The sequence below is a fragment of the Symphalangus syndactylus genome, chromosome 11 (genome assembly GCF_028878055.3).
Source record: "Symphalangus syndactylus isolate Jambi chromosome 11, NHGRI_mSymSyn1-v2.1_pri, whole genome shotgun sequence".
NCBI lineage: Eukaryota > Metazoa > Chordata > Mammalia > Primates > Hylobatidae > Symphalangus > Symphalangus syndactylus.
The window spans coordinates 26,836,686-26,859,769 of record NC_072433.2 but is presented as its reverse complement, the minus strand read 5'-3'; the positions used below and the strand labels follow the sequence as shown (position 1 = coordinate 26,859,769).

The 23,084-nt window shown below is 55.5% G+C and overlaps 1 protein-coding gene across 4 annotated transcripts; it reads right to left on the bottom strand.

Annotated features, from left to right (window-relative positions):
• Positions 1–10,063: 10,063 nt before the first annotated feature.
• CDH16 (cadherin 16) lies at positions 10,064–20,468 on the bottom strand. Of its 4 annotated transcripts, none has more exons than XM_055298724.2 (17): positions 20,411–20,468; positions 20,032–20,115; positions 18,364–18,519; positions 18,155–18,293; positions 17,318–17,476; positions 16,224–16,420; positions 15,499–15,621; positions 15,139–15,289; positions 14,660–14,887; positions 14,500–14,576; positions 14,238–14,426; positions 13,895–14,136; positions 13,178–13,311; positions 12,256–12,498; positions 11,982–12,089; positions 11,243–11,359; positions 10,064–10,431 (listed from the first exon to the last, which is right to left on the bottom strand). In XM_055298724.2, the coding sequence occupies exons 1-17, from the start codon at positions 20,453–20,455 to the stop codon at positions 10,334–10,336; spliced, it is 2,490 nt and encodes an 829-aa protein (XP_055154699.1). In that variant the 5' UTR covers positions 20,456–20,468; the 3' UTR covers positions 10,064–10,333. The 4 variants fall into 4 exon arrangements, with proteins under 4 accessions (XP_055154699.1, XP_055154700.1, XP_055154701.1 ...); XM_055298725.2 differs by having other exon boundaries at positions 12,256–12,432; XM_055298726.2 differs by having other exon boundaries at positions 12,256–12,381.
• Positions 20,469–23,084: the final 2,616 nt, after the last annotated feature.

The window sequence follows — 23,084 nt, the reverse complement described above, 5'->3', positions numbered from 1 at the left end:
ACATGGCGAAACCCTGTCTCTCCTAAAAATACAAAAATTAGCTGGGCTTGGTGGTGGGCACCTGTAATCCCAGCTGCTCAGGAGGCTGAGGCAGGAGAATTTCTTGAATCCGGGAGGCAGAGGTTGCAGTGAGCCAAGATTGTGTCATTGCACTCCAGCTTGGGCAACAAGAGTGAAACTCCATCTCAAAAAAAAAAAAAGAAAGAAAGAAAGCAAGAAAGATTAATAAAAACAAAAACAAGTAATACAATTATTTATCCAGTTATTCCAGTTCAAGGTCATGGATGGCTGGAGCCTATCCCAGCAGCTCAGGGCGCCAGGCGGGAACCAGGCCTAGACAGGATGCCATTGCCTTGAGTACACTCACACTCATGCAGACTGGGAGCATGCAGACAAGCTAGTTAATCTAACATGCACACCCTTGGGATAGGGGAAGGAATCAGAGTACCCGGAGAAAGTCCACTACAGACTCCACACAGACAGTAGCCCCAGCCAGAAATAGATTTTTTTCTTCATCAATGTTGCAACAAAATAATGTTGAACAAAATGAGCCAGGAGTGGTTGCACACCTCTCTTCCAGCTACTTGGGTGGCTGAGGCAGAAGGACCGCTTGAACCCAGGAGTTTGAGGTTACAGTGAGCTATGATCATGCCATTGCACTCCAGCCTGAGCAATAGAGGCAGACCTGTCTCTAAAACCAACAAACAAATCATTAAAAATAATAATAAAAGCTTTCAGTGACATCCTCCCATTCCTGCCTCCCACCATCCTCCCCTGCTTCCAAGGAGTCAGAAAAATGTCACAATCCCTTCATGATGTGCAAGGCTGAGTGTGACCCGGCCCTGCCCACTCTTCAACCCCATCTCGTACCTCTACTACTTCTGTGCTTCAGCCACTCTGAGTTGCTTCCAGCGAGAGAGTCTCTCTGTTAACTGGACATAGTAGGGACTCAATTTGTGATAATTTGTGATCATAAACTAGGTCACATCTGTGAGCCTATGCTCAGAACAGGCTGTGCTGAGCACTTTACATGTATTATCTCATTTAATCTTCATGCAACCCTATGATCAAGTATTATTAAGCCATTTTACAGATGAAGAAACTGAGCCTGGGCAGGTAAAAGGATGTGCCCAAGGTCACAAAAATAGCAAATGCAAAGTGGAGTTTGAAACCTTGGTGTCTGACTCCAAAGCTTGGTGTCTGACTCCAAAGCTTCCTCAGCAATAATGCGATTCCACTGAATATATATTGATTTGATAAGAAGCACGTGCTCCACCTGCTCCCAAAGGCCTGGCAGCAACTTAGGAAGGAGAGTTGGTCTATGGAAGCATTCTAGCAAGAGCTGGAGAGCACTAGGCAAGACGTGAATTGGATGGAGTGTGGGGGCCCCACCCTGAGGCTGGGACCTCTGCCTATGCATGGGATTTGGGGCTGTGTGCATGTATGGGTCATGGGATACCCTGCATATGGCCTTTCCCTGTGTCCAGGCCAGCCTAGTCCTTGGGGCTGGGAGTGGGCAAGAGCAGGTGAAAGCTTGGGGAGCCCGCCTCGAGCAGGCAGTCCAGCAGACCACAGCCTGTCCACTGTCCTGACCCTGTGGCCCTGGACTGGCCTCTGCCCTGGGCCTGGCACCTCTGGCTTGGGGAAGGGCCCAGAACTATTCAGGCACACAGTGAGGCCTGCCCTCCCACCCGCTACCAGTCAGAATTTATCTCAACTGAGTGAGAAATAGAGAGAGGTAGAGAGAGAGAGAGAGAGGGAAAGGGTGAGAGAGAGAGAGAGGCAATTGCGTAAGAGGATTTGAACATAACTGGTTATGGCACTGGTATTTGTAAGAAAGAGAAACTGGACACTGTTGACACGTCCTCCGCAAGGGCTGGACAAAGAGATTCTGATGTGTCCATCCTGGCAGACTTTAGAAATAATTAGGAAAAGAAAAAGTGATGGGGGAAGATCTTTATAGTTTATCTGACAGGAAACTGCTAATTGTCAATACTGTAAATGTCGGGGGGAATTGATCACAAAACAGAATGTACAGTGTGACCCCGAGTTGAAATCCCTCCCCCAGCCCTCACACACACTCTTCCACCAGCTCCCTCGTGACTTACCCTATTGGCCAGTGGCCAGAGGGTGGGGGAGGGGACTTATCTTGGGAAATGGATGAGATCATCCCAAGGCTGGCTGATTTAGTACTGGGTAACTTTTTCCACCCTTATGGCTCTCAGAGACTTCTGTGCTGGCTCCTAAACCTTGGCGCCAGCCTCAGGCTGGAGGGGGGTTATGCTCCCCCTCCCCAGGGTGGAGATGGTGGCCAAAGCTGGATAGGGCACAGGTGCTGGGCTGACACAGAGATGGAGTGGCAGAGGGGGTCTGGGGAGTTCCAGGGCTCAGCTGGGACCCTATGAGAATTTTGCTCCCAGATCTGGGTGTCCTATCATTTCCCAGGGACCTGTGTGTGCAGAAAGTGCATTTTGTGGATACAGGAATATCCCAGAGGATAGCCACTGTGTGAAGAGCTAAGGGGTCTCCCTGGCAGTGCCTCTAACACCTTGGCATGTCTTAGGATTCCAATCAGCCAGCCGGGCTCTCCTCAGACAGGACTCCCCTTGTTTCTGGCCAAAATTCTGGTGGGGATGGTCGTGGGGGGAAGAGATAAGTCTGTGCTGGGAAAGGGACTAGGGCTCAATTCCAGCTCAGCAAATAACCATTCAGTTCAACTCGCTGCCTGCCCCCTACATCCCACGCCCCCACTCTCCCACCCCTTGGTCCCTATCAGGCAACTTCCAGCCTTAAGGAAACTTTGCAGTGTGTCCCAATCCCCTGAGCACAGCCACACCTCTGAGCCTTTGCCTAGACAGTTGTCCCAGCCTGACCACCTTTCCCCTCTCCAGCTGCCTTTGTCAACCCCCACCCTGGAGCTGGGTCAGGTGTCATCTGTCCCCAAGTCAGCGTCCATCATGTCAGCTTGTCTGTGTTCAGCTGGGGTGGGCCTGAGGGCAGGAGCTGGGTCCAGGGAAAATTCTAGGACATGCTGGATGAACGAAACGGTGGGCTCCTGGAAGGAGTCAGGGGTTGGGAGAGGACCAACTGTGTGCTCAGACCAGCTGTTCTGTGCCACGGCCTCGAGGGGGGCACCTAGGAGCCTCAGGCCCCTCAAACCGCACAGCAAACAGCAAGAGAACAGGGTGTGGGGCACTCTGCCTGGGCTCTGCCGGCGAGGAGCAGGAACTGGACAGAACCAGAGTGAGCTGGAGTGTCTCCTCCTTAGCCTGGGCCCTGGGCAGCAGGGCTGGGAATGGAATTCTCCAGTTGGATAGAGCTGTTCCTGGAAAATCCCTATATGCCCTCCCAGAAATGTGCTTTTGTGCCTGGCTCTGGCTCCTTCAGGGTTGGAGGAGAAGGGACCTTTCTGCTGCTAGGCAATTCAGGCAAGGCCCTTACCCTCTCGGACCCCTGGGCCTAGACTCCAGGACAGATGAGCAGAGATTCATGCATCTATTGAGTGCCATCTGTCAGCCTCACTAAATTCTCTCACCCACCCTGAGAGGCAGGGATCAGGGTTCCCATCATTTGGGAAGGAGGTAGATGCTCGGAGATGCCAAGTGGCTTACCCAAGGTCACATAGCTGAGTTGGGACTCAAGCCCCTACTGATCGAGGGTCAGCCTGCACGCGGTTCCAGCCCCCCACCTGCATTTAGGGTCCCTGAATGGACAGAGCGAGCCTGCAGGCTGAGGACGCCACTGCCAGTTCAGGTCCATCTGACTGAGGCCAGGACTGGCCCTGTGCCTGCCACTCAAAATAACCCTTGTGGTTCTGGGCATGGATCATGGCCCATCACCTGGGACCTATTTTTGTCCTTCGGGTAACAAGGAAGTCTCACCTTGTGCAGTAACCATTTGGGACAAGGATGGAACATGTGACCGCCCAACCCCAGTTGATCTTGCTGCCCTGCCAGGAAGTGACCCCAATAGGGAAGGGGAGGGCCTGCCCCAGCCGCTTCCCAGAACTTGGCTTCCTACCCTCATCCCCCTCTTCTCAGCAGCCCATACCCCTGCACACACACACACACACACACACACACACACACACACACACACACCCCATAATCAGGGTGCCCAGAGCATCTCATTTGTCCTTAGGATCCATTGCCACGCCTTATGCAGTGGCAATGCCACTTTCTCACATCTAGCTGTGGACCAAGCCCATTTCCTCAGGTTCCAGTCAGAGGGCTCTAGAACCCAGCCAGGGATCTAGCATCTAGAACTGGACATTCAGAATTGGGGGCCTGGAATCCTATGGGGCAGTGGCTGATGGCATTTGAAGAAATCACAGAAGCTGTGGGCACGACTACATCCACTCTGAAAGGTCAAGTGCCATCTCAAGGGTCAACCCCAAAAGCCTTTTATAGAAGGGGTGATTCCTGTATGGAGCGGAGCACAGAGACATAGAGGGCACCCCAGCAGACTGAGAAGGGCTGCTTTCTGCTGAAACTAGGCATGTACGCATGTATGGGGATGGGGTGGGAAGGGTCATGTCCGAACCCAGTAACATAAAATAAATGCATAGAAAAAAGACTGGAAAGAAATCTGGTAAAAACATAACTATAACAACAAAACCAAGAATGAGTGCAGCTGTAATGACAATAATAACAGAAGTTGTTCCATTTTTTGAGAGCCAATTATGTGCCGGCCTCTGTGCAAAGTAAGGGCTTTGCTTGTATTATCTCAGTTAATCCCCACCGCGTGCTCTTCTCTGGTTGGGGGTGGGTGGGCAGTGGCCTGTGGGGTGAGCTCTATAAATGTGATTGTTTTCTACCAGGTCTGCAGCTTCCACAGAGGTAGACAGAGGAGCCCTTAGGCCCCATCTATAGGAGATGTCATGCTCTCCCTGCCAGCAATGCAGGGTGTGAGATGGCATGGCCAGCCCCCCTTGGGGATGCCTTCGGCGAGCCAGCCAGGCCCACTGAGCTAACCTCAGCCGCCACTTGGCCCTACTCCTTTAGGCGTTGGGGCTCAAAATAGCAGCCACTCGAGAGCTGACAATCAAAGGCCAGCTAAAAAAAGGCCCCTCAGTCTGGGCTCTGTCGCACACGGCTCGTAGAGCCTATTTTAGGGGAGAGGGTGCCGACGTGCCAATGGAAAATCCATAGGGCGGGAGTCTCCCAAAGTGGGAGACCCATGTGCCTCCCTCTCCCCACTCCAGCCCCCCCACCCAAGTGCTCACGTGCACACACACTCACATTTTGCAGCCCTTAGCCTGCTTCCTGACCACTGGACCCTGTCATCTCCACCACAGCCCAGGAGAGGGATGAGGAAATTGAGGATCAGAGAAGGGAATTGACTTGCCCAAGGTCACGTGGCTGGGAAGTGGGCAGGACAGCCGCCAGATGGGGCCACTGTGGCTCACAGTCCAGTGCTCTCCCGTGGAAGAAGCCGCATCACTGAGGAAGCCAATACATTGTTCTCTGGGGTGCCCAAAGCTCAGAGATGGGGCCAACGGTGGGGTGTTCTAGGTTGGACTGAGGGTGAGTAGGAGCTGAGGGTGACCTGTGGTCTTAGTCTCCGCATAGGAAGAAATCTCACTAGAACCCCCCAGGCCAGTTCTAAGGGGACCTTGCCTGGCTGTGGGAGAGGCGGCTGGAGTGGGTCCTCATGGGCACTGAGCCCAGCCCAGCCCCCTCATCCTATCCCTGTGACCACCTCACGTCCTGCCCCGCCCAGGCCCCCAGAGGCTGGCAGGCTCTGCCAAGTTTCCAGGGAATGTGTCAGATAAAGGGCTGGTGCTCATGACTCTCTCCCACCCAGCAGCTATCTCTGACCCTATTGCCACTACCACTGCCACCGCCACTGGGAGATGGATAAGAATAGCAACAGCCCCAGTGAGTGGGCACCCACGGGGACACCAACCATGTCTTTAGGTGTCCAGCCTCAGCCTCAGACTGAAGATGAGTCTCCAGGTTCCCCTTTTCATCAGTTCCAGCCCCACCTAGCTCCCCCATCATCCCGGGCCCCAAATCCTACCACATCTTAGGGTAAAACTCCAAGCCTCATCCCTTGCGGCTGCTGCCTCAGCAGGGGGAATCTGGAGGGGATGGCATCGCCACATTGGTCCTGAGCTGGGGCCTGAGCCCTGCCCTTCACTGGGGAGCTGTGTGACCTGGAGCTGGACATTGTCCCTCTCAGGGCCCACAAGCAGGGCAAGGTGGCACAGCAGCCCGTGGAGAATGAGATAGCCAGCCAAGGCCTCTCCAGGGGCTGGGTCCCCTATTGTCCTGGTGACCACAGTCTAGTCTGGCTTCTGAGTGCCCCTGTGAACTCTGACTTTCTGGTCAGTGGGGATGTGAAGAGGGTGAGCGTCCTCATGTCTCACAGATACGGGTCACTGGGATACGACCACCGGGTGGTGTTGGGGGGGGCCCTGCATGAGTCCTGTGACACTCCTGTGAGGGTGTGAGGGTGGCTGCGTCACTACAAGGTAAGAGGCTGTTGTCTTGGAACCCACGGTGAGCGTAGTTGTGACACCGGAATTGGGAGATCCAGGGAGCCTCATTTCCAACTGTGACACATGGGGGTGATGGAGGGAGCCGAGTCCCAGTCCCCACGTCAGTGACTCCTGCAGCTCTCACAGCCTGACTCATTGCATGGCCCCGGACCTGGTACCCCCAGCCTGCTTGCCCCGGCTCTGGCGCCTTTCTCTCCTCGCGTCCTCCCTGTTCTCAGGCGACTCTTCCTCTTTTGTCCCCCCCCATGTCCCCCACCTACAAAGGGGTCCCAGGGAGGAGGTCAGGGCTGCTAGGGAAGAACGAGGAAGGGTGGGCCGAGGCAAGCTCCTCGCACACTCACACATTCTGATGTATACATCACACAGACCAGACTGCAGCATATACTTATACACCCACAGACACACGTGTGCACATACGCCTGGTAGAGTGACCGGGCCACTAAGAAGTCTCCCAAGCTCAGTCTTCCAACACCAGCCCTGTCTGGTAGGCCCCCACCACCCCTTAAGTCAGGGCCCCAGGCCGCTGAGGCCCTCACATTAGAAACGCATCCTCCCGCCGCCGCAGCGTGTCTGGAGGTGACACCCTAAGAAGAACTTCTGCCCCGAGGCCCCAGCAGAGTCCTGGGTGGGTGTAGGTAGATGTGGGTGGGGTGGGGTCTCTGAGGGCCCGAGACTGCTGCTTTCTTTGTGGGTAAGGGCTAGACTGACCTCTGGGCCTCTGGCTTCAAGAGCCCTAATTGCTGGGGCTGGAAAAAGTTTAAAAATATCCTCATGTTTACATTCTTTCCAAGCTGCCTCCCGATCCTCCGTGCTGGGTCCCTTTGATCTGGCCCAGTGCCTCTGGAAGGGGCCTGGGAGATGGGGAGCATGAGGCCTCTGCTGGGGCCGACCCCTCAACCCCCTCCAGCTCCAGCCCAGAACCCCGTGAGAACCTGGACATCACAGACCCAGTGAGCACCTGGGCACTGGAAGGGAGCTGGGGCTGGAAGGGGTGTCTTGCACTCTTGCGTTGGGGCTGGAGCTGGGGCCCCTCTCCAAACTCCCTCCCCAAAGCCTGGGCCTCTTGGGACCTCTAGGGAGTGTGTGTAAGTGTGGGGCTGTAGGTCCCTCAACAATCCATGCACTGGGGAAAGTCACATTTACTGAGCCCTGCAGTGCCTGGCACTGTGCTAAATGCATTGTGCAGGGATTATCTCATGTAGTTTTCCTAACAACAAAAACTTGTATCACCAAGTAAGCCAAGGCTCAGAGAGGTGAAGCAGTTTTCCTGGGAACACATCGCATGGATAAGCACAACACATGCTCTTCTACCTATAGAGCTATTGGTTGGCCCCCACCTTGCTCTAGCAGGGGCGAGGCCCTGCCTGCAGAATGAAGCCTGCCTCACTAGCATTAATATTTACAGGCATTCACTGGCCCACTGCCAAGCCTGGAGACCAATCAGCTTTGTGTCTCTCTTCCTCTGTGACCCAGGATAAGCCACACCCCCTCTTTGATCCTCACCTTTCTCTCTTTCTCTATTTACGTAGAGACAGTTTCACTTTGTTGCCTAGGCTGGCCTTGAACTCCTGGCTTCAAGCAATCCTCTCACCCTGGCCTCCCAAAGTGCTGGGATTACAGGCGTGAGCCACCGCACCTGGCCACCTTCCTCTGCAGAATGGGGCTGAGGATACAGGAGAGTTTTATGTCCCCAGATGCCCAAGGAACCTGGGCCCTTGTCTGTGGAGAAGGGGCTTGTGGACCTGGTGGTCAGCTCCAGCACTGACAACCAAGAGTGGTCTGGTGCCTGGAGGCCTGAGGAAGAAGCCCTCAAACTGGAGCAGATGCCTTCATTTGCCCTGGTATCCTGTCATCCACCCTTTTGTCTGTGGGTCTCCCACCCACCTGATTACCAACCCACTCATCCATCTACCCACCAGTCCATCCGGCCATGCATCTGCCTAGCCATCCACTTATCCACTCACCCACGCACCCTCCTATCTCCCTACTTATCCATCTAGGATAAGGGCCAGAAAGTGGTGGTTATAGCTCAAGTGACGCATCTTATGGCTGTATGAACCTAGAAATTTCCCTCCTTCTCTTTGCAATTCACCTTTCCATCTTTACAAGAAGGAGCTGATATGGGTGATCTCTAAGGCCCTGCTGGGAAATCTTGGGGGAGCAGAGACCACCTGAACACTGTGGACATTTCCAGAGAGGTAATACGGACCTCGGCCAGATAGTTACGCCATGTGCCGTGGTTCTAAGACTCCCAGCTATGGCCCTTAACCTCCCTGAACTTCAAGGTCCTCCACTGCAAAATGGGGCCAATAATCCACCCTCGTAGGTTGATAGGAAGATTAGATGAGACACTACCTCCAGAAGTTTTGCACCCTGAAGACTTCTGAGTGCATGCAGGCCGAGCAGAGGATATCCTGGCAGAGGGGCAGGGAAGCCCTGCCTGGACGAGGGTAGCCAGCAGAGCCTCCAGTGGGGGTACCTGAGCCAGGATGACAGGGGCCAGCCTCAGAGTCCAATCTCTGGGCTGGGGATCCTGGCTGAGTCTTTGCCAGGTTGCCCGCCCTGTCTCTCTTAGCTGGGCTTGGCCCCTATCCCACAGAATCTGCCAACAGTGGAGAGATTATCTCCTAAAAATAGGGGCTGGGCCCCACAGAGGTTGTTTTTCTCCCTTTCCCATGATTCACCATCATCAGCTTATGGTGCTTGGGACAGCAAGTCCCACCCTGACTCCCCAGAGATGGTTGCGAAGGGGACATAGGGGATCAGCATGTATCTGGGGTCACCCACAGGTCAGTGATAGAGGTCAATCTGGAGAGCTCAGCTCTTAGCAGGGCTCAGCCGGGCTCAGCAGAGCATCAGGACATGGCTTAATCTTGGGCCAGGTTCAGGAGTTCACCTCAGAGAGGGGCAGCTCCAGAGTAAGCCACAGGGGTGCCTGTCCCGCTCCGATTGTCTCCATCTAAGTGACTCCCCTCCTCTAATTTCCTGCAGATGCCCTCATGCACTCACTAGCCTGTGTGTGAAACACAGCAGTGCCTTGGAGCCTACACTGGGGCAGAAGGACGCATCCCCAGCCTCACCTCTCATGCTCCTGACCCATGGGGCCTCACCATCCTGCCCAGGCCCCTGCAGAGACTGAGGGGCCTCTGCCCATCCCTGGGTGTAGGTGACTCATGCACAGGAGCACAAGGTGCTCACACATGAGCAGAAGATGGGGACTCACAAGGTTTTGCCTTCCCATAGCAAAGATGACATCCGGGAAAACAGAGAGATGACACCCTCAAAGACACCCCTCCTTGACCATCACCTGCATAGAGTTCACCCATCCAGGGTCTGTGGCTGGTGGGCTCTGGATGCCCACAAAAATGACCCCCTTTGCTGTGGCCCCAAGCTCTCACCAATAGCCCATATGATGTCTTCATGCCCTTCCCTGCAGGGGATCTCAGTCTTGCCCTTCAAGCCCAGATCTTTCTATGTGGCAGGAGATGGGGAAGGGATGAAAAAGCAGATGTGTGCACATTCACACACACACATGCACACATAGACACTGAGACACAGACATACCAACTCCGTAGGGCCCAGTCCAGCTCTCTGCGGCTTTATTATTGGGCAAACCTCCTGACATTCGGAGCACTCCCATGGGCAGTGCATAAAGTCGGTGTCCAGGCTCTGGAGACATGCCTGGTGATGGTGATGGTGCCTCCACCCCAGGGCAGATGGAGGGGCTTCTACTTTGTCCTGTCCCCTGCTGGATCTTGGGTGTCGGGCTCTCTCCCAGGGGACTCCGATGGAGCCAGAGGCCAAGCTCCCAGCTACAGCTGCCTGGGCCATTCAGACGGTCGCCTTCAGGGGCACACTGTCCGCTGGTTGATCCGGGTCCTTCTTCCTTGACATGGTCCAGTGGGTGAAAATAAGGATGAGGAAGATTCCTGTGGGGCCCAAGAGGGATGGATCAGGCCTCAGAAGGGGCTGTGGGACTTGTTCATCACGAGGGACTTCCTGTGATTGGCATTGGCTTAATGAAGAGATGAGTTTCCTGGACAGCATCCTGAGGCTGGGCTGGGTATGACTCTGTGGTCCTGGTACCGGGAGAAGCTTGACTGCTCCGCCTGCTTGGCCCCTACCCCTCTGAGGCTGACCCAGTATACTCAGCCTCCAAAGTCCCCTTCTCTGGGGGACATCGGGGAACGAGTAAGTTGGATCCCAACTCCATGGACCTCCAAGAGAAAGGCTCATCAGAGCAGTGTGCTAGAACCAGCAAGGAAAACCAGCAAGGAGAAAATTTGAGGGGATAAAGAAATAAAGGGGATGGAAGGGGTAGCTTAGACTGATGCAATTAGGCTAGAAAGACCTGGGTTCTGTCACAACCTGACTGGGTAACCTTGGACCAGTCACTTAACCTCTCTGAGCCTCAGTGACCTCATCTGCAAAATGGGGAGATACCAGGATCTACCTCACAGGGTTGCTGGGAGGGTTCCCAGCAGTAGTCCCTACCACACAGTCAATGTGCAATCATGTAACCGTAGATGCTATTATCAGTGATGATATGACTATGATTAACAATTAATCAATGATTAACAATGACTATGATCAAAGGGGCAGGCGCATAGTGACTAGGAGAGTTGGGGGCTTCCTTTTTGAGAGCTGGGGGCACCATGGGGACAAAGGTGTTTATTTGGAGGCTGTGGTTCCAACCACCCATTGCCCTTGCCCACGCAGGTAATGCCCAACCTCCATTACCTATTGCTACCAGGGTGCCTACAAGGATGCCTACTGCCGACAGCTTCGTGGGCATGCCCTTCATGCGGCCCACCTTGCGCATGCACTGCCCCTCCACGTTGCAGCGACACACGATCACTGGGGGGAGAGAGGAGGAAGGTAAGAGTAGGGAGGGGAGGGCTCCCCAGCTGCTCAGAGCCCCAGCCCAGCCACCTGGCTGATATGTGTGTGTTTCTGCACATGTGTGTATTCACGTGTGTGTGAAGATATATGCACTAGCCAGGCGTGGTGGCTCACACCTGTAATCCCAGCCCTTTGGGAGGCTGAAATGGGTGGATCACTTAAGCCAGGAGTTCATGGCCGACATGGTGAAACCCTGTCTCTACTAAAAATACAAAAATTAGCTGGGCATGATGGTGCACACCTGTAATCCCTGGTGCACACCTGTAATCCCAGCTACTTGGGAGGCTGAGGCAGGAGAATTGCTTGAATCTGGGAGGCGGAGGTTGTAGTGAGCCGAGATCATGCCACTACACTCCAGCCTGGGTGACAGAGTGAGACTCTGTCTCAAAAAAAAGTGTATGTGCCTCTGTGCCTGTTCCTGTGTGCCCAGGTATGTGTGCCCAGCCACAGGTGTGCAAGTGTGCACAGGCATGTGCTGTCCACATGAGGAGTCCGTATGCATGTGTATCCAGCTCCCTCCCCCTGCATCCCAGCAGTTTCCTCAGGAACTGCAGGCTGCACCCAAGCCCAACCTCACCTCGAACCAGGAGCTGCCACATCTGGGCATTGTGGCTGACCACCACGGGGATTATGTGTTCACGCGGCTCCACCCAATGCAGGGCCAAGGTGAGGTAGGCATGGGAACCTTTGGGGACGGCAGGCAACGACCAGGGTCACCAGCCTGGACAGGCCCTCTGGGGGCTGCTCTCTCTAGGCCTAGCCCCACCCCCATGGTAGAAGGGCATCTCACTTCCAAGTGACACCCCCTCCCTGCCTTGGCCACATCCTCCCTCCCTTTCCCCACCACACACCATTGAGAGTCTGGAGGCGCCAATCCCGTTGCACCGTGGGGTTGGGACCAAGGGTGAAGTTGTAGGGACCGTGCCCACTGGCCAGATCGGGGTCCTTGCTGGGTCCACTCACGATCAAGCCATGGTCTTGGCGGGGCGTGCAGAGGTATCGGGAGGGCACAGGGGCAGGAGTCAGGGCTGGGGCAGGAGGGGCCTTCAGGAAGTGGATCACCAGGGGCACAGAGGTGCTCAGTTTCGGCTCATCTGCAGGGGAGGCAGTGCTGAGCTGGCCAGGTGTTGTCAGGGGGAGGGTGAGCTCTGAGGTCCCTGGGCTGCTCCCACAGCCCATGAGTCTTGCCCTACAGACTCCCCTGCCACTCTCCCTCCATGCCTCTCTCCACCTGTCATCATCCCCACGCCACTGTGGACATCCTTGACTGGCGGAGCTCACTGCCGCTGGGTCTGCCCTGTATCACAGTCCAGCTCGGAGTTGAAACCTGCCTCCCAGGGCTCCCCACCCTGGGGCCAGCTCTCTGTCTTGAGCAGTGTTCAGAGTCCTCCACACACCTGGCTCCAGTGTCCCATTCACTCCAGCACTCCTTCCCCAGGGGCAGCCTCTGGTCCTCCTGCCACCTCCCCGGCCCTGTACCAGTCCCTGAAGCTGACACCCTGAGAGGCCCTCCAGGGACTAAAGGACAGGGTTGGGAGATTTTGTGTGTCAATCTAGGAGAGTGGTCAGAGAGGGGAGGCAGACACCAGACTTGCCCGCCGGCGGAGTAGATCCATTCTCAGAGAGGAACATTGAACCCAGCTTCGTATCCGCCTCTCCTGCTTGGGGCTGGGGGTTGCCAGTGAGGGCCTCTGGGAGGAAGCTCAGTCCTGCTGTCTGTCTGTCTGAGGTTTGTACCCCCTCCCAGGGGCTCCCATCACTGCCTGGCCATACCTGTATCCTGGGCCTCCACGAGGACTGTGTAGGTGTCCCCAGGCTGGGCGCCCTGCAGGGACTGGGCAGTGTGCACCTCCCCGGAGACCTTCTCAATGCAGAGCCAGCCCTCTGAGTCATTGACTAGGGAGAACCTGCCGCCCAAGGAAGGAGGTGAGGAGGTACTGGGACTACATACAGGGTTTTGTTCAGAATCCCTCAGGGCTGTGTGACTTGCTTAAATTCTACACCCTCTCTGTGACTCAGGGGCCACAGCAAAGCCTGGGGGGCCCAGTCTCTCTCTCCAGCTTCAGGATTTGTTGTTGTGGTGGTGGTGGATGTGGGATGAAAAACAGATCATGCGGGTAGGGGAGAAACTCTCAGAGCCTGGGAGGCCCATTTCAACTTTGCTCACTCCAGGTCACCCTGCAAGGGAGTCAGAGTCTAGGAGAAACCTTGTCTGTCTGCAATCCATTGGGGGGCATTGGAGGAGGGCCTGGTCCTCCCTCCAGGTGCTGAGGCATAATCTGAGCTCTCATGGAGTCCAAAACACCCCTCTCCATGCCCCACCCAGTCCATCCAGCCCCGATCCCTGCCAGGAGTCACAACCTTGGCATTTGCCATAGTTTGAGAAATATTGCAGGCCATAGATAATGTGAGTCCCCTCTGAGGCCCTGGGGTCATCCCCAGGGAGCAGGGGCCATCCAGTCCAGGTAAGGGGCTGGGATTTTAGCTCACCTGAGGGTTCGGCTGATGGGGTCAGAGGGCTGGATGGTCAACAGGAGAGAGCCGGCTGGGGCACTGATGGGGACACTGGCCTCGTAGCTCTCCTGGTCCAACTTGGGGGGTGGCATCATTCTCTCCACCAGCACAGTCACTGTGGCTGTGGCTCCTGGACCTGGGCCTGGCCCCACCAGCTTTGCCACACTCCGAACCACCACTACCACCTCATGACTTGGAGCTACCTCATAATTGAGGTTCTGGAACCAGGAGGCCCAGGTCACTGTGTGGGCCTGGGCAAGGCACACGTGCATGCATGCGTGCATGTGTGGGCCCCTCTCCCAGCCACCCCGGCCCTCACCTTGCAGAGTCTAAGTCTAACATGCCCAGAGTCTGGCTCCCAATCCAGGCCAAAGGTCCCTTCCATGTCTCCCCTCTCAATGGCAAAATCCATGAGGCGGAAGGCGGGCTCGAGGTCAGCATCAGTGGCTGTGAGCATGGCCACCAGAGTCCCGGGCTCCACATCCTCAGGGAGGCTTATAGGCCCAATCTGGAGAAGGAGGAGGGATGGTGAGCCCCCTGCCAGCATCCTTCCCAAGGCCTTCCTCCCTGCGACTGCTTACCTGGGAAGTGATGAACTCAGGGGCGTGATCATTGATGTCTGTGACTGTGACTTCGACCTCACAGGTGCTGCTGAAGCCTGGGGCAGAGGAGGACGTGTTGGTGAGGTCAGGGTAGGAACAGAGGGGACAGGGGGCCTGGGTCACCAATCAGGGCACTTACCACCCTCTATGCCTGCCAGGTCCATGGCCAGCACCAGAAGCAGGATGTTCTGGCCAGCTCGGAGTGGGAGCACCCCCAGCGTCACACTGCCTGAAGTGGGGTCCACATGGAAGGCTCTCCCCTCTACCCCATCCTCAGGTTCAGGGCTCAGGAGCTGATACACAATGTGGGAATTTGGGGAGCCGGGGGCATCTGCATCCTCTGCTGACAGTCTAGTCACTTCAGTACCTGCAAGACAGCACCTGCCTGGATAGGACCACAGCCCAGCCTGGAGGCCTTACCCACCCACTCCTTATTTTGTGCTGAACTAAACTGAACTTGAGTTCGTGCGTGTGTGTGTGTGTGTGTGTGTGTGTGTGTGTGTGTGTGTGTTATGGAGGGACATTGACATGGGGGCCTGAGGCTGGGTCCTTATCCTAGAGAAGAGCAAGACCAGGTGGTTAATAGAGACTTCGTCCCTCTCCCATCCCGTAGCTCACCTGGGGGGCTGAGCTCAGGGATGCTGACTGCAGGGCCACGTGGAGGGCAGACAGGCACATTGTCATTCTCATCCATCACCAGCACGTGCAGCTCCAGAGGGGCCGCATAGTCCTCGCCACAGGAATTCTGAGCCTGCACCTGGAGCAGGTACTGCGGTGGGCAGTAGGGGGCTTCAGGTCAGGACCAAGGGCAGCTCCAGCCTTGCCTGGCTCTGAATTTCCTTCTGGTGGGCCAGCTCCAGCTCTTCGGGGCTCTTTCCCACTGCCTCAGCCTCTGTTGTAGTTGTGACACCCCCAAAAGCCAACTGGACCCTGACCAAGCACCCCCAGCCTGCATCCCTGGCTCCCCCTTCATATCACCTCAGCCTGGGCTTCTCTGTCCAGCTCTCTGGTCACGTAGAGGTTTCCCTCGGCATTCACATCAAAGGGTCCCAGGGGATGGCTCTCCAGGTGATAGTGCACATCATCCCCACTCCAGTGTACCTGGGGGGGACACCCCAGACCAAGGAGCAGGAACGATCCATGTCAGCCCTTGCACCCTATCTGATTTCTGGTTGAGGAGCCTGAGCCCCAACTGTGTGACCCAGGCAAGGTGCTGCCCTCCCTGGGCCTGGAGTCCAGGTGGGATCCTTCTGTTCAGGGCACATGTTGTTAGTGGCCTTGCCCTGGTTCAAGTCTGGAACCTGCCCAAAGTGCCTGAGTGACCAGATTACTTTATTTTCTGCCCTCTCAGCCTGGGCCTGACCCCAGGGCATTCCTAGAAGAGGCCTGAGACATTCCTGGCCTGGGGTGACAATCCCCATGGCAGCAAGAGGTGGCAGCTGTTCTCCCTGAGAAAACCTTGGGCAAGTTCAAGAGGTCAGAGCACAGAGTCACGCCTGCCAGAGGATGGCAGGGCAGGCTAGGGGCTGTGGGCCTGCGTCCGGGGCCTTGAACACCCCAGTCCACAGTGGGAAGTAATGGGAAGAGTGGAGGGAGGAGCAGGGGTCATGTGGGTTCCAGACCCAGCCCCCAAATATCCATGAGACTTGGGCCTGGCTGCACCATCCATGGGGCTGCTTCAGCACTGACAGCCACTCACTCACCTGGGCCATGTGGTGTGGGTATAGGACTTTGAGATTCTCTGCCAGGTGAATAGGCTCTAGGGGCACCCAGGTGCTCTCTATGATGGAGACTTCCACGATGGCAGTGGCCTGGTGGCCTGAGGCCTGGTCGCCCATGTCCTTGACCTGTACCAACAGCTGGTAGGTCCTCTCCAGGGCATGGTCAAGGCTGGTGCTCCCTAGAACAGGGAAGATGGTCAGCTGAGCAGGCAGCCAGGGAGCAGGCAGCCAGGGAGCAGACAGCCAGGGAGCAGGGGCCAGGGCATCATTCTCAGCAAGACACCAGACACAAAACCAAGCATACGGCAGGTGATTGGGACACTCTCTTGGCCAAGGGAAGAGAGGAACTTTAAGCACTGTTGTGAGCCTCCAACCACGACACGACAGTTTGCAAAGCCACCTCCATATCTCTCCACACAACGAATGTGTGATAGACTAGAGGGGTAGGTGGATGACCAGGATGAGGAGGTGGGTAGATGGTAGTTGATGGGTTGGTTGGATGAATGGGTGGTTGACTTGATAGGTGGACGGGAGTTTGAGTGTGTGAATAGGAGAGTGGTTGGATGAATGGGTGGTTGACTTGGTAGGTGGATGGGGGTTTGTGTGAATAGGAGAGTGTTTGGATGAGTGATGGATGGTTGGATGGACTGTGTAGGTGGTTGGGCAGTAGATGGGTGAATGTGTGGCTGGCTATGATGATGTCTGATTCACTTTTCTTTCCATCCTTAGTTCATGCCTCTGGTCTGAGCTTCCAGGTCCAGGTCTCTTCTGCCATCAGTCGCAAGGTCGCCCAGCAGCATCTTAGGCTACAACCCCTTAGACTGTTCCTATCCTTGTCCCTTAGGCCCAGGTCTCCATGGAGCGTGGCGTTGAGGCCCTCCATTCACACCATGTCCTAGCTCTCCATGCCTGGCCCTGCCTCCACACCCCCCTGCCTTGTTGCTCTCTCCACCTAGAGTGCCCTTCCCTCCCTTTTTACCTCTCAAGCTCCCACCCATGCTTGTCTTATGGTTCAGATACCACCTTCTCCAGCCTTCTCTGACCCTCCCTCCCCAGCACACCCTTCTCGGGCTCACCCTTGGGGCTGAGGGCCAGAGCCCCCAGCTGAGTCTCCAGCTGGAACATGTCTGGGGAAGGCTGGGCTGGAGCCTGGCTCAGGATGTGAAATCGAAGATCCGAGTTGGCTGTGCCTGGCTCATCCCGGTCTGAAGCCTCAAGGAAGAGGAAGGGGATGCCTGGTTCACGGTGGGAGGGTAAACTGTAAGGGATAGAGAGGGTGGGGAGAGTCTCCCATGCCTCTCCTATTTCTCCTCTGTCCTTTCTTCCCTATCCATCATCACATCAGGACTCTGGAGATGAGCCACGGCTTTTCGTCCTACTTCCTAGATGAGCAAACTAAAGCCAAGAGTGGATGGCACTCTCAGTGGAGTAGGGAGGAACAAGATGGGACAGAAATGGTACAGGATGGGCCAGGCGTGGTGGCTCATGCCTGTAATTCCAGCACTTTGGGAGGCCGAGGCGGGTGGATCACCTGAGGCCAGGAGTGCTAGACCAGCCTGGCCAACAAGGCAAAACCCCGTCTCTTTTAAAAATACAAAAAATTAGCCGGGTGTGGTGGCAGGTGCCTGTAATCCCAGCTACTTGGGAGGCTGAAGCAGGAGAATTGCTTAAACCTAGGAGGCAGAGGTTGCAGTGAGCTGAGATCATGCCATTGCACTCCAGCCTGGGCGACAGAGTGAGAGTCCATCTCAAAAAAAAAAAAAAAAGAAAAAAGAAAAAGAAGAAAAGAAAAAAGAAATGGGATAGAAATGGCTGCCCTGTCCTATGCCAACTCTCTGGCCATCTCTTCGCTCTCTGCTGTTCCATCAAGGCCCACCTGACCTTACTGTAAATTGGCTGTCCTGGTCACTCACCAGGCCTGGTACCCTGGCTCAGCCGAGCTCTGTAGATGGCTTGAGAGAAATGGGGCACCTGGTCATTCTCATCCTTCACATGCACAAGCACAGGCTGTGGACCCCACAAGACACGTCCATCCTGTGTCTCCAGGGTGACCTGGCAGGGAAGGGGAGTCAGCGTCTGGCCCTGCCTTGCCTGCTCTCCCCTACACCTGGCCCAGCCATACCTGTAGCTGGTACTCTGCCTGCTCCTCTCGGTCCAGGGCCCTGGTCACCAGCAGGAAGCCAGAATCTGGATCCACAGCAAATGGGCCCTCAGCTGCCTTGCCTGAGTCCCCTGACAGCACGATCTGGCCTTCAGCCCCCACACGGGGCAGCGGCAACTGATGGAAGTGAATAGAAGTGAAGGGAGTGGTGGCCAGGCCTGGGAAATGCCCCCCTCCACCTGATGGCCTCATTTTACATGAGGGGAAACTGAGTCTCAGAGACATCTGGCTCATGTCTGAGATCACACAGCCAGTAAGCATCAGGACTGAGACTCAGAGCCAGAACTCTTTTCCCTGGACCTGATGCTCCCCAAAACTCTCTGCCCTTCTTTTTTTTTTTTTTTTTTTTTTTGAGAGGGAGTCTCGCTCTGTCACCCGGGCTGGAGTGCAGTGGCGCAATCTCGGCTCACTGCAAGCTCCGCCTCCCGGGTTCACGCCATTCTCCTGCCTCAGCCTCTCCGAGTAGCTGGGACTACAGGCGCCCGCCACCACGCCCGGCTAATTTTTTTGTATTTTTAGTAGAGACGGGGTTTCACCATGGTCTCGATCTCCTGACCTCGTGATCCGCCCGCCTCGGCCTCCCAAAGTGCTGGGATTACAAGCGTGAGCCACCGCACCCGGCCCTCTGCCCTTCTTTCTGAAACTTGAAACCTCACCACCGAGGTTTCGTTCTTTAACCTAAAGCTCTACTCTCCACTAGGATTAAAATCTGTTAGTCATTCCCACTGCAGGTTGAGCATCTCTAACCCAAAAATTTGAAATCTGAAATACTCAAAATCTGAAACTTTTTGAGCACCAACATGACGTGACAAGTGGAGAATGCCGCATCTGACCTCATGAGACAGGTCACAGTCAACACATAGTCAGAACTTTGTTTCATGCACAAAATCATTAAAAATATTCGCCCAGGAGCAGACTCACACTGGGCTCTTGGCCCCTCAAGGATTCTATCAGAATTTCACTTCTATACCGTCAGCTCCTTCTCGCCATAGCCTCCCCAGCTCGCAAATCCCAAAGTGGTAATCCCAGCACTTTGGGAGCCCAAGGTGGGCGGCTCACCTGAGGTCAGGTGTTCGAGACTAGCCTGGCCAACATGGCGAAGCCCTGTCTCTACTAAAAATACAAAAAAAAAAAAAAAAAATTAGCCAGGAGTGGTGGTACATGCCTGTAGTCCCAGCTCCTCAGGAGGCTGAGGCAGGAGAATCTCCTGAACCCAGGACGTGGAAGTTGCAGTGAGCTGAGAACACGCTACTGCACTCCAGCCTGGGTGACAAGAGCAAAACTTCGTCTCAAAAGAAAAAAAATGTGTAATGTTACCTTCAGGCTATGTGTATAAGGTGTATATGAAACATAAATGAATTTCGTATCTAGATTTGGGTTCCATTCCCCAAGATATCTCATGATGTATATGCAAATATTCCAAAATCTGAAAAAAAAAAATTCAAAATCTGCAACACTTCTGGTCCCAATCATTTCAGATAGGGGACACTCAACCTGTATAACATGTACATACTCTCTGGAAAGTAGGGTTTCAAAGAGAAACAGCAAGAGGAAGGGTGCCAGAGGAAGGAGAAGAAGGACTTTGTGGGGAGGGATCCCCCCTGCCCCAACCCCAGCTCTCGGGCTCACCTTGGTCAGGTATAAAGGGAAATTTCCACCATAGTTTTCTGGAACGTCCACAGACAGCTCTGCAGGCTGGGCCTCCGGGAGAGCCTGTGGGAGGATTCTCACCTTGTCACCAGGCTCTATCTTCCTGCATGGGCACTGGGACCCAACAGAAGAGGGGAATTTCTGCCCCTTCCCAGGGCCTGGCCGTACCTTAGTCCATCCACCCGCGCTCTGGCCTTTGACCTCCTCATCCCACGGTAGCTCTGTAGTCCCAGCTCTGACCCCTCCCATGCCTTGCACCGTTCTCATGGTCAGTGCAATTGGTCTGGGTGGAGTTGGGGGCAAGGGTGTCAACCCCCAAGGCCAAGACCTGAAGGAGAGGAGGCAGGGCCTAGCTCACCTGGGCGACGGAGACACAAAGCAGCCACAGCCAGGCAGGGACCATGGTCAGGACAGGCCTGAGGGACACAGCAGTGAGGATCCAGCCCAGGTGGGTGGGGAGGGGCTTTCCATCTCACACACACAACTAGTGGGATCGCACTGCAGACTAGCCTCCTCTTCCTCCCCTCCAAAGGAGCTGAGGCTCCCCATCTCCTGCAGGGTAGTGCCCTGCTCCTTGGCCAGGCCCACCAAGGCCCCCAGGCCCAGCCACCTTGCGTCTAGGCTCTTGGCCCACCAAGCACTCTATCGGAATTTCACCTCTAGACCTCCAGCTCCTTCTCGCCATAGCCTCCCCAGGTCGCAGATCCCAAAGTGGTAATTTTCTAGCAAGCCCCCAAATCACAAAAGTTTGAAGCTGGAAAGTTCCTGAAGACTTGGAGGGTCACTTCCTGAAGTCACCTCTTGTTGCAGGCAAGGCCTGAAGGCTAGGGTCTGGCCAAGGTCACAGAAGACTTGACCACAGAAGAAATCCTCCAAGCTCAGGGCCTCTGGGACTGTCCTGCCTCCCACTGCCACCTTCTAGACAAGGAGAGCCCCCGGAGCAGGAGCCCAGCCCTTGTCTCATCATTTCCCAGCCCTTGTCATGGAGCTGGGCAGGTAGAGCAGCGACAAAATAACAACCCCTCTAAGATGAGGCCCTGAGAATTCTTTCCCAGATGGCGAGGACAGGACAGTGTTTCTCCTTTCTCCGACACCAACCCCAGCCTCAGCCATGCCCTCCCCTCCACTCCCAGCCCCTCACCCTCCAGCACCCAAGACTGGCTCCCTAGGTCCAGCTGCCAAGCAAGAGGGCTCCTTCTCCAGGGGGCTCTGGCCAGGCTGGGCTGGGTGGGGCAAGGCAGGGCACTTGACCAGGTAGGAGGGTTCAGCCACGCTTGCTCAGGAGTGGAAAAGGCCACTGGGCCCACAGCAGCAGGCCTGGCCCTGCCCAGCCCCCCAAGTTACTCATTGACTTTGGAAAGCTAGGAGCTGCTCAGCATCCGTGACTGCCAGCCCCAGGAGGTGGGGAGATGGTTGGCCTGGCACTCCCTCGACCCCAGCACAGCCCAGGAGGTATTCCTTGGCCCTCTGGATCTGGACACTGCTTTTTCTGTGGCTCCAGACTTGGTCTCACTTATCTCCCAGGCTCCAGAGTCTGCAGCCACACCTTTGCACACTCTGTTCCTTTTGCATGGAACACCCTTCCCACTCATTCATCTGTGTGGTAAGCACCTGCTCATGCTTCAGTGCTCAGCTCAAATGTTCCTTTTTCCAGGAAACTTCCCCTATGTTCCCAGGCTTGTTCAGGAGCCTCCTCTGGCAATGCCCCTCCCCCTCACGCCATGCCATGTGCTATCTCTATTAATACACAGAGGACACCAGATTGTCATTGTCTGCCTCTTCCATTAGACTGGGAGCCCTTTGAGAGCAGAACTCAGGGACTCAGGAATGACCTGGCTCTCATTCTGCCCTGGCAGCTCCCCATGGCTTGTGGAACTAAGACAAAGAGCTGGAGGTTGCAAAGGATGGGTGAGCAGTGCATGAGTGGAAGTGGGTATTGGGGCTCCAGACCACCCCCCGAGGGGGACCTGTGGTAGGGGAGTGCAGCAGCCTATGAGCTCCCGAAGTCCTTACACTGGCCACTCAACAGTGACAGGGCTGAGAAAGTGGGCAGTCTCGTGCCTCTAAGAAGATTAAACTGGCTCAGGTGACCTTGAGGGAGTTGCAGGGCTGAACAGGGGCTCTCCCCGCAATGAGGGCAGCCAAGCAGAGCCAGGAGATGCTTCTGGGGCCTGGGAGTCTGGAAGGAGGGGAGAGGGTGGGAAGAGGGTCTCCAGTCCCTCCCCAGCCTTGGAGCTTCCCATGGTCCCCACGAAGTCCTTCCCACGGTACATCTGATTAGTCTCTCTCAGGCCAGAAGCTACCCCCAGCTACCCCTAGCCTTGTCACAAGCTGAGTGCCTGCCTCAGGGTCACTCTGGCACCCAGCCTGGAGCAGTGCAGTGTGGGGAGGTTGAAGGGGCTTTCACACGTGTTAAGCTCCTGCTCTGCGCCCAGCACTGCTCTGAGCACATACCTTCATTATGCCACATACTGCGTTCTGAAGGGCCATTGTGCCCGTGTCACACGCTGGGGCACAGAGAAGCTGAGTGGTTTGCCTAGGGTCACACAGTCAATAAGTGACAGCCAGGAAGGCCTGGGGACCCTCACTTGCTCTGAAAATACCATGCCTTCTGCATTCCTTGAAGTATGTGGGGAGGAGGGGCAGAGCAGCAACAGCTCTGAGCAGTTACCTCTGCCCTGGGGAGCACGTGGGTGAATCTCAGCACTCCCCTGTATATGGAGGGGCAGCCCTCAAGCCTCCTCCTGCCATTCAACAAGCTGCAATCAGGATTCTAACCAGGTTGCCAAGGCTCCCTGGAGTCTGTGGAATGAATAAATTGAACTAAGGAAGGAATGTATGGACCTTGGCCCAGAACCTTCTTAGAAACTGCCCCCCACCTCGCCCCAGGCTGCCTCCAGGCTTTGGAGATGGGCAGACCTGTATACCAGTACCCACTTAGCCACTTTCCACCCAGCACCAAATGGGGATGGTTTTTCCTGAGACCATGTAGATAAAAACTCTTAGCAGCACTTGTGCCGAGGGTGAGGGAG